Source organism: Hippocampus comes, unplaced genomic scaffold (assembly GCF_001891065.2).
Source record: "Hippocampus comes isolate QL1 unplaced genomic scaffold, H_comes_QL1_v1.1 scaffold36, whole genome shotgun sequence".
In the NCBI taxonomy this organism is placed as follows: Eukaryota; Metazoa; Chordata; class Actinopteri; order Syngnathiformes; family Syngnathidae; genus Hippocampus; species Hippocampus comes.
This window is the reverse complement of record NW_017805695.1, coordinates 6146533-6156470: the sequence shown is the minus strand read 5'-3', so window position 1 is coordinate 6156470 and position 9938 is coordinate 6146533. Positions and strand designations below refer to the sequence as shown.

Sequence of the window (9938 nt, the reverse complement as noted above, 5' to 3'; positions counted from 1 at the left end):
ACACACACACACACACACACGCGCGCACACACGAACACAGTGGACACAAGGGACAACTCAGTAAGCCTTCCAAATACTCCTCCTGCCAACCACCTTGGCAGGTTAAACATCATGGCTACTTGTGTTCCACTACAGCTGTCAGTGGGGTGATGGAACTGGGCAGGTAGATCTAATACCGTTTTGTCTCTTGTATGTTGTCTGAAGCTTCAATATACAGTCACTCTTTCATTAAAATTGTCTGTTAGAGAAACGCAAATACAGTCACACTTCCCACTCCCAATTTCCACCAGATAAGAGGATAATGCTCCAGTATAGATTCTTAAGAGACAAATGGATTTAGATATTTTGCTCACATAAAATTAACGGAGATTGGCTACTCTGGGACTTCATTTATTTATTATTGATGTCTGCACCCCACAGATAAACCTGCCCAGACGCATGACGAGGACGAGGACAGAGCGCCCTACAAGATGATTCAAACTATCGGCCTGTCTGTTGGGGCGGCTGTGGCATACATCATCGTGGTGCTCGGCCTCATGTTCTACTGCAAAAAGAGGCGCAACGCCAAAAGGCAGCACAAACGTCCAGATGGAGAGGAGCCAGAGATGGAGTGCCTCAATGGTATGCCTCTATGATAGAGACAAATGTTTCGACCTTTGTTGTTTTATTACGCCAGGCCTTCTCAAACAGGGGTATAAAGCATTGCACTGGAAAATGCAAACTTAGATTTGGCTTTTGTTGTTGGAATTTGCTGTATACATTACTCTCTTTCCTCAGAGAATAAGGTAAAAGTGCTACTCTTTCACATTTTCAAAGCATAATAGATTTCTTGGGGTGCAGGCATACAGATGTTTGGCAATTTCTGAATTTCCTCCTCTTCATTTTCTTCAGATTTGAGACGTGAAAGTGTTTGCCGCCATCTTGTGTTCATTCGGTGAACTCCAGTGAAAAGAAAATATGAAGTCTATTGGAGTAATAATACACTGATGAAGTTCAATCAATTACAATTTTATGGAGTGATAAATTTATTTAGTTCAGTTGAATAACATTGACCGACTGAAATCAATTTCCTTTCTTACGGTATTTATTTCCGTTGCACCTGTATGGGGATTTGTTTTCATCAGTGTCTTTTTTTCCCCTGCTTTCTCGTGTATGTTTATCCAACTATCCTATGTGATGGGTTTCTTCCACACAATGATATTATTGTCAAAAATCAAAGAATAGAATGTCCATCCATTCATTTTCCAAACCACTTCTCCTAAAAAAAAAATTAATAAGTTAATTGTAACATATTCATTACCATCGAAACATGTTGAGGATAAACTGTTCAGATGAAGCTGTATTTGTAAACCACAGCTTTGACCCAGGTTTCGCTCTTGACAGCAATTAAAACTAAACATGAAAAGCTTCCCTTTCATATGTGAAACCATATTAGATCAAGTTGTAATTTGTGTTGCTTAAGAAGGATCTCATTACATTGTGTCCCCTTGAGAAATTTGGGCCTGAAGCAGTAACGTCATTGATCCCTGTAGGTGACAAATGTCCATGCTTTGATGTTACTTGTATGCTACACTCTCCCATTGTTCTTACTTATACTGTACATACAGTATGCATATCTATAATGCAAACTTCTTCATATTGCATGACTGCACTCATCAGAGTTCCCACATTTTTTCGAAAACGTTTTGAAATTGTCATAGCCATAATGTGTTGCGTCTGTCAAGGAGGGGCTGTTCAACAAAATGGCCACACCACCACTGAGATCCAAGAAGAGGTGGCACTCACCAACATGGGTACCATGGCAACAACCGAGAAGCGCCACAGCCACGTTAACAGCGACAAGCTGCACTTCCCCCGAGCAAACCTGCAGACGATCACTACCTTAGGTAACTTAAGTTCACTTGCTGGATGCAAACAGTGAAGAAAGCAAGCTGCTGTTGCTGCGGTTAGCACACTGTGACGTGCGATGCAGGCAAAGGAGAGTTTGGCGAGGTGCTGCTGTCCAAAGCCAAGGGCATCGACGAGAGGGAGGAGGAAACGGTGGTGCTGGTGAAGAGCCTCCAGACTCGAGACGAGCAGCTTCAGCTCGACTTCCGGCGGGAAGCGGAAATGTTCGGCAAGCTCAGCCACCCCAACGTGGTCCGCCTGCTGGGTCTGTGCAGAGAGGCCGAGCCCCACTACATGGTTCTGGAGTACTACGACCTGGTACGCTTAACTAAAAGAAACTAGTCGATGGTCCAGGAGGACTTTCTGCTTCACTTGTGTTTAAACGTATTCTCGCTTTTGTCAAACCAGGGAGATTTAAAGCAGTTCCTGAGGATTTCCAAAAACAAAGACGAGAAAGTGAAATCTCAGCCTCTCAGCACCAAGACCAAAGTAAGTGTTCGGGATAAACATTTTGACCCCAATTTTCCTGAAAACTCACCAAGACCAAAGTAAGTGTTCGGGATAAACATTTTGACCCCAATTTTCCTGAAAACTCACATTTGATCCTTAAAACTGCCTCTCATAAGTGACACTTGGAAGATAAAAGTTGATTAAAAAAAAGTCAATGTTTCATTTTGTTGAGTGTGGCTAAAGTAGGTACTTTGCATTGTTAAACGCTACTACCAGTAAATTTGATGCCTTCAATTTGATTAAAAAGGTCTTCCAAAAACCAAAACATAAAGAACATTTTAAAAAATAAAATGATAAAAAAAATACACTTGCTACACCCATAAAATAAAAAAATTACGTCAGCTCAGCTCACAATCTAACCAGACAGAGGAACATGAAATTGAAATAAATGTACATTAAAAATGATCAGCACTTAAAGGTAAAGTAGTTGAGGTATGAGCAATAAATCTAGTGGCTTCTTGTGGTGTAACTGGGGACTTCTGAAGACAGTGAGACTCCCTCCAGAGAAAGATATGTTCACTACTTTGAGTCCAGCCTGCAAAAATAGAGCGTGTGTGAAACATTTTACCATACACAGTACACCCCACTATCCACTCGCGGAGTGATAAATTTATTTAGTTCAGTTGAATAACATTGACCGACTGAAATCAATTTCCTTTCTTACGGTATTTATTTCCGTTGCACCTGTATGGGGATTTGTTTTCATCAGTGTCTTTTTTTCCCCTGCTTTCTCGTGTATGTTTATCCAACTATCCTATGTGATGGGTTTCTTCCACACAATGATATCACCAGCGAAATTAAAATACACTTAATACCCTGCGACCTTGTTGTTCAAATCACAGCATTTTGAGGGACAGTTATGCTCATACAAATGCCGATTATAGCTTTCACTACCACGGTGATGGGGCAGAGCTAGTGCAGGCAACAAAGTGAGCGGCTACTCATCGTTGCCAATATCATGACTTTGTCCACTAGACTTAAAGGCTTCAAATCTTGAGTGACTTCTCTCCCAACTAGGGACTATTCAAAACAAAAGTGATGAGCAATAAATCTAGTGGCTTCTTGTGGTGTAACTGGGGACTTCTGAAGACAGTGAGACTCCCTCCAGAGAAAGATATGTTCACTACTTTGAGTCCAGCCTGCAAAAATAGAGCGTGTGTGAAACATTTTACCATACACAGTACACCCCACTATCCACTCGCTGTTTCAATACACCCATCTCCATTTTTAAAAAAAAATAGTTGATCTGAATGCAATGGATTGAAAGTTAACAGGATCCTTTAGAATGGTGCAAAAGATTGTTTCCTCAAAATTGTCATTCCATCTCTCAGGATCCAGAAGATGCCCAATGGTTCCCTTGTGATTGCAGACGTCACAACAGATAACACAGGCAGATATACTTGTGTGGCTGGAAACAGCTGCAGCATCCAAGACCGCGTGGCTCAGCTGTATGTCGTTGGTAAGTTGCGTATATATATACACACACACACACACACACACGCGCGCACACACGAACACAGTGGACACAAGGGACAACTCAGTAAGCCTTCCAAATACTCCTCCTGCCAACCACCTTGGCAGGTTAAACATCATGGCTACTTGTGTTCCACTACAGCTGTCAGTGGGGTGATGGAACTGGGCAGGTAGATCTAATACCGTTTTGTCTCTTGTATGTTGTCTGAAGCTTCAATATACAGTCACTCTTTCATTAAAATTGTCTGTTAGAGAAACGCAAATACAGTCACACTTCCCACTCCCAATTTCCACCAGATAAGAGGATAATGCTCCAGTATAGATTCTTAAGAGACAAATGGATTTTGATATTTTGCTCACATAAAATTAATGGAGATTGGCTACTCTGGGACTTCATTTATTTATTATTGATGTCTGCACCCCACAGATAAACCTGCCCAGACGCATGACGAGGACGAGGACAGAGCGCCCTACAAGATGATTCAAACTATCGGCCTGTCTGTGGGGGCGGCTGTGGCATACATCATCGTGGTGCTCGGCCTCATGTTCTACTGCAAAAAGAGGCGCAACGCCAAAAGGCAGCACAAACGTCCAGATGGAGAGGAGCCAGAGATGGAGTGCCTCAATGGTATGCCTCTATGATAGAGACAAATGTTTCGACCTTTGTTGTTTTATTACGCCAGGCCTTCTCAAACAGGGGTATAAAGCATTGCACTGGAAAATGCAAACTTAGATTTGGCTTTTGTTGTTGGAATTTGCTGTATACATTACTCTTTCCTCAGAGAATAAGGTAAAAGTGCTACTCTTTCACATTTTCAAAGCATAATAGATTTCTTGGGGTGCAGGCATACAGATGTTTGGCAATTTCTGAATTTCCTCCTCTTCATTTTCTTCAGATTTGAAACCTGAAAGTGTTTGCCGCCATCTTGTGTTCATTCTGTGAACTCCAGTGAAAAGAAAATATTAAGTCTATTGGAGTCATAATACACTGATGAAGTTCAATGAATTACAATTTTATGGAGTGATAAATTTATCTAGTTCAGTTGAATAAAATCGACCGACTGAAATCAATTTCCTTTCTTACGGTATTTATTTCCGTTGCACCTGTATGGGGATTTGTTTTCATCAGTGTCTTTTTTCCCCTGCTTTCTCGTGTATGTTTATCCACCTATCCTACGTGATGGGTTTCTTCCACACAATGATGTTATTGTCAAAAATCAAAGAATAGAATGTCCATCCATTCATTTTCCAAACCACTTCTCCTAAAAATAAAAATTAATAAGTTCATTGTAACATATTCATTACCATCGAAACATGTTGAGGATCAGCTGTCCAGATGAAGCTGTATTGGTAAACCACAGCTTTGACCCAGGTTTCGCTCTTGACAGCAATTAAAACTAAACATGAAAAGCTTCCCTTTCATATGTGAAACCATATTAGATCAAGTTGTAATTTGTGTTGCTTAAGAAGGATCTCATTACATTGTGTCCCCTTGAGAAATTTGGGCCTGAAGCAGTAACGTCATTGATCCCTGTAGGTGACAAATGTCCATGCTTTGATGTTACTTGTATGCTACACTCTCCCATTGTTCTTACTTATACTGTACATACAGTATGCATATCTATAATGCAAACTTCTTCATATTGCATGACTGCACTCATCAGAGTTCCCACATTTTTTCGAAAACGTTTTGAAATTGTCATAGCCATAATGTGTTGCGTCTGTCAAGGAGGGGCTGTTCAACAAAATGGCCACACCACCACTGAGATCCAAGAAGAGGTGGCACTCACCAACATGGGTACCATGGCAACAACCGAGAAGCGCCACAGCCACGTTAACAGCGACAAGCTGCACTTCCCCCGAGCAAACCTGCAGACGATCACTACCTTAGGTAACTTAAGTTCACTTGCTGGATGCAAACAGTGAAGAAAGCAAGCTGCTGTTGCTGCGGTTAGCACACTGTGACGTGCGATGCAGGCAAAGGAGAGTTTGGCGAGGTGCTGCTGTCCAAAGCCAAGGGCATTGACGAGAGGGAGGAGGAAACGGTGGTGCTGGTGAAGAGCCTCCAGACTCGAGACGAGCAGCTTCAGCTCGACTTCCGGCGGGAAGCGGAAATGTTCGGCAAGCTCAGCCACCCCAACGTGGTCCGCCTGCTGGGTCTGTGCAGAGAGGCCGAGCCCCACTACATGGTTCTGGAGTACTACGACCTGGTACGCTTAACTAAAAGAAACTAGTCGATGGTCCAGGAGGACTTTCTGCTTCACTTGTGTTTAAACGTATTCTCGCTTTTGTCAAACCAGGGAGATTTAAAGCAGTTCCTGAGGATTTCCAAAAACAAAGACGAGAAAGTGAAATCTCAGCCTCTCAGCACCAAGACCAAAGTAAGTGTTCGGGTTAAACATTTTGACCCCAATTTTCCTGAAAACTCACATTTGATCCTTAAAACTGCCTCTCATAAGTGACACTTGGAAGATAAAAGTTGATTAAAAAAAAGTCAATGTTTCATTTTGTTGAGTGTGGCTAAAGTAGGTACTTTGCATTGTTAAACGCTACTACCAGTAAATTTGATGCCTTCAATTTGATTAAAAAGGTCTTCCAAAAACCAAAACATAAAGAACATTTTAAAAAATAAAATGATAAAAAAAATACACTTGCTACACCCATAAAATAAAAAAATTACGTCAGCTCAGCTCACAATCTAACCAGACAGAGGAACATGAAATTGAAATAAATGTACATTAAAAATGATCATCACTTAAAGGTAAAGTAGTTGAGGAAAATAAAATTCAAGATGGAACATGGCCACAATTAAAAAGAAAATGACATAAATAAACAACTCGGTCCATAAAATTATATAAAAGACATACAGGTCTGACATGCACCTTACAATAACATAAAATAAAGTGAAATGAAGTATGATCATCAGTTAAGGTAAGTGAGTTTTTTAATAACTGCACATATTCAGTTGAAATCTATCCATTCATCCATCCATCCTTTTATTTTCCGTTCCGCTTTATCCTCACAAGGGTCGCGCGGGGTGCTGGAGCCTATCCCAGCTGTCTTCGGGCAGTAGGCAGGGGGCACCCTGAACCGGTTTCCAGCCAATCGCAGAGCACACACAGACGAACAATTATCCGCACTCACACTCACACCTAGGGACAATTTCGAGTGTTCAATCAGCCTGCCATGCATGTTTTTGGAATGTGGGAGGAAACCGGAGTACCCGGAGAAAACCCACGCAGGCACGGGGAGAACATGCAAACGCCACACTGGGAGGCCAGCGCTGGAATTGAACCTGGTACCTCTGCACTGTGAGGTCGACGTGCTAACCACTGGACCACCGGGCCGCCAGTTGTAATCTATTGAATAGAAAATGGCACCCCACGTTAACTGTCAATAATTTGAATCTTACAGTTACTGGTTCAAAGTATTTTGTCATCGACATGTACACTGTGATCACAAGCGCCACATCAAATAAAGGCTTGAAACTTTCCTCTCTGCAGGTGTCCATCTGTGCCCAAGTCGCTCACGGGATGGAGCATCTGTCCAATCATCGCTTCGTTCACAAAGACTTGGCAGCCCGAAACTGCCTTGTCAGCAGTCAGCGACGCGTCAAAGTGTCATCGCTCAGCCTCAGCAAAGACGTTTACAAAAGGTCAGACAAATTAGTACCAAAAATCTGATGTCGGTGTCATGACTGCTAACGGTGCTTGTTCTTTGTGCGTGTACAGTGAGTACTATCACTACAGACAAGCATGGATCCCCCTGCGCTGGCTCCCGTCAGAGTCTGTGTTTGAGGACGACTTCTCCACCAAGTCTGACGTTTGGGCCTTCGGCGTGCTCATGTGGGAGGTGTTCAGTCACGGGGAAATGCCGTACACCAAACTTGGAGACAACGAAGTGCTGGAAGGTTGGTATCGGCTTTGTTTTTGTGACGTTGTACCACTGTGATATTACTTCTACCTATCTGCATACTCTACATGAAGCTTTTTTTTTCTTCATGGTTTTATTGTTGTGCTCTCAGGGTTAGACACATCATTAAATGTATTTCGTTATTTTCCATTACTTATATTTTAAAACGGCCCTAATGGGGACAAAAACCATCGAAAATGGATAGATTGATATTTACACAGCCGTAATTGTCTATTCAACCCGCTATCTAATGTAATCTAAACATCATCCCCTGTGTGTGGCCCCTTCCCCTTGCAGGCCTGCAGACCGGCAAGCTGAAGCTGCCCCCCCCAGAAGGATGCCCCTCCAAAATGTACAAGCTGATGGTCAGCTGCTGGGCCCCCAGCCTCAAGGAGCGCCCCTCCTTCAGTGACATCGTCCACAGCCTGGGAGAGCCGCCCTCTGACAGCAAAGTGTGAGACATCAAAAAAGGGGAACGCCCTTTCCCCTACCAATAAAGACAGCAATGTCTGACATTTCAGGGAACAAGAGTTTTAAATATGCATTTCAGACATTTTAGAAAACAGGTGTGGAGGAGTTTGCCATTTCAGTGGATGCACGCTCATTCTTCTTTTTTTTTTTTTTTTTTTTTTTTTTTAAATATTGAATGACTACTTGGGGCTAGCGCCGTGAATTTAGTTTGCCTTAAACGCAACATGGATGATCACCCAGTTCAACTTCCCATCTGTGTGAACTCTGAGATTTTTCACGAACTCGGTGCCTCTATTTGTGCGCACACACACAGACACATCCAGATCAAATCCGAACCAGCCAAGCACAATCTGTCAAACAAAGTATCCATTTTAAGTGGCTCCAAACCAACATCTGTCTTTGAACCCATCCTCCACTCAGCTGCATCCTCAGTCAGCCCTAGTCATCACCTCCAGCCATATGGATGTGCGAAGTGTGCGCACGCGCGTGCGTGTGTGGGGACTCTGTAATTTCCAAAATGTGCAGTTGTTTGCATGAAGGTGTGTAACTGTTACACTTGTGATGTTCAACATGAGCTGACTTTTTTTTTTTAAACGAGCCTGTTACGATGATGAAGAAAAAAAAAGGATCTTTTTTTAGTATTCACCCAAGTAATGGTAAGACTGTTCCAATGGAGATTTTGTATATTTTAATGAGTGTGTTTTGTTCTTGTATTAACCTTGAGGTGCGTGCTCCCGGTGCACCATCCTAACATGTAAACTTGTGATGGTGTCCAAATGGCAGAAATCAATTCCGAGTATGTTTAACTTGCGACATGCTTCTTTGCAGAGGTCCAGTCACAATTGCCCTCTGCGCCCGTTTGTTTCTGTGTGCAATGTTGCAAAAGGGGGACCAGTGTACATAATGTTAGAGGCCTTGCACTAACTTCACCGAAAACATCCCTCTTTGTCTCCATGCAGGTGCCTGTTTATTTATAATGAAGGTCCTGTGTTGTGTTTGTTGTTTTATATTGGTTTATAGTAGGAAACCCTTAGGTCCAAACCCAATTCCGATGAAGTTGGGACGTTGTATTCAATGCATAAAAACAATACAATGATTTGCAAATCATGTTCATCCTATTTCTAAATTAATGATTGTTTGCTAAACAGAATAAAGTTGATCAGTTTGAACGTTGCATATCGTGTCATTGTAATGTATTCAATTAAATATTGGTCGAACATGATTTGCAAATCATTTTATTCTGTTTCTATTTATGTTCAACACAACATCCCAACTTCAGTGGAATTGGGGTTTGTACTTGTGCTATACGTTTGTTGTCATGATCCAGCTCAGTGTGTGTATAGCCTGGCCTAGCAGCGAACATGCTAACATAAAGTACAAAAAAAGATGGTCAAAAGGGTGACTGCTGGTCACCAGTACTTAAGTGCCTGGTAAATGAAGGATTATTGAAAAATGCTTCACTTTTATTCTTTTTTTAAATTCTTTTTTTAATTTTTTTTACATGACTCAAATGCTTTTGTTCATAAAATTGTTTTTTTACGGTGTGTTAGTGTAATGTTTCTACGAATGCTAGACACTCACATGTAGACTTAAAAAAAACTGCTTCAGCGAAATTCCACCATTATGTATGGATATATACACAAGTATATTGACTGCTGTCAATAAAGGTTCACAGTGTTTTTACC

At 41.8% G+C, this 9938-nt stretch overlaps 1 protein-coding gene across 1 annotated transcript in view; it reads left to right on the top strand.

Moving 5' to 3' along the window:
* ptk7b (protein tyrosine kinase 7b) overlaps positions 1-9938 on the top strand; it is a 74984-nt gene extending 65046 nt beyond the window's left edge. Inside the window, exons 14-20 of the mRNA XM_019881922.1 lie at positions 421-621; positions 1725-1886; positions 1973-2205; positions 2296-2376; positions 7374-7525; positions 7602-7780; positions 8080-9938. Coding sequence (XP_019737481.1) covers positions 421-621; positions 1725-1886; positions 1973-2205; positions 2296-2376; positions 7374-7525; positions 7602-7780; positions 8080-8240 — 1169 coding nt within the window. The 3' untranslated portion in view covers positions 8241-9938. The remainder of the gene's footprint in view (positions 1-420; positions 622-1724; positions 1887-1972; positions 2206-2295; positions 2377-7373; positions 7526-7601; positions 7781-8079) is intronic.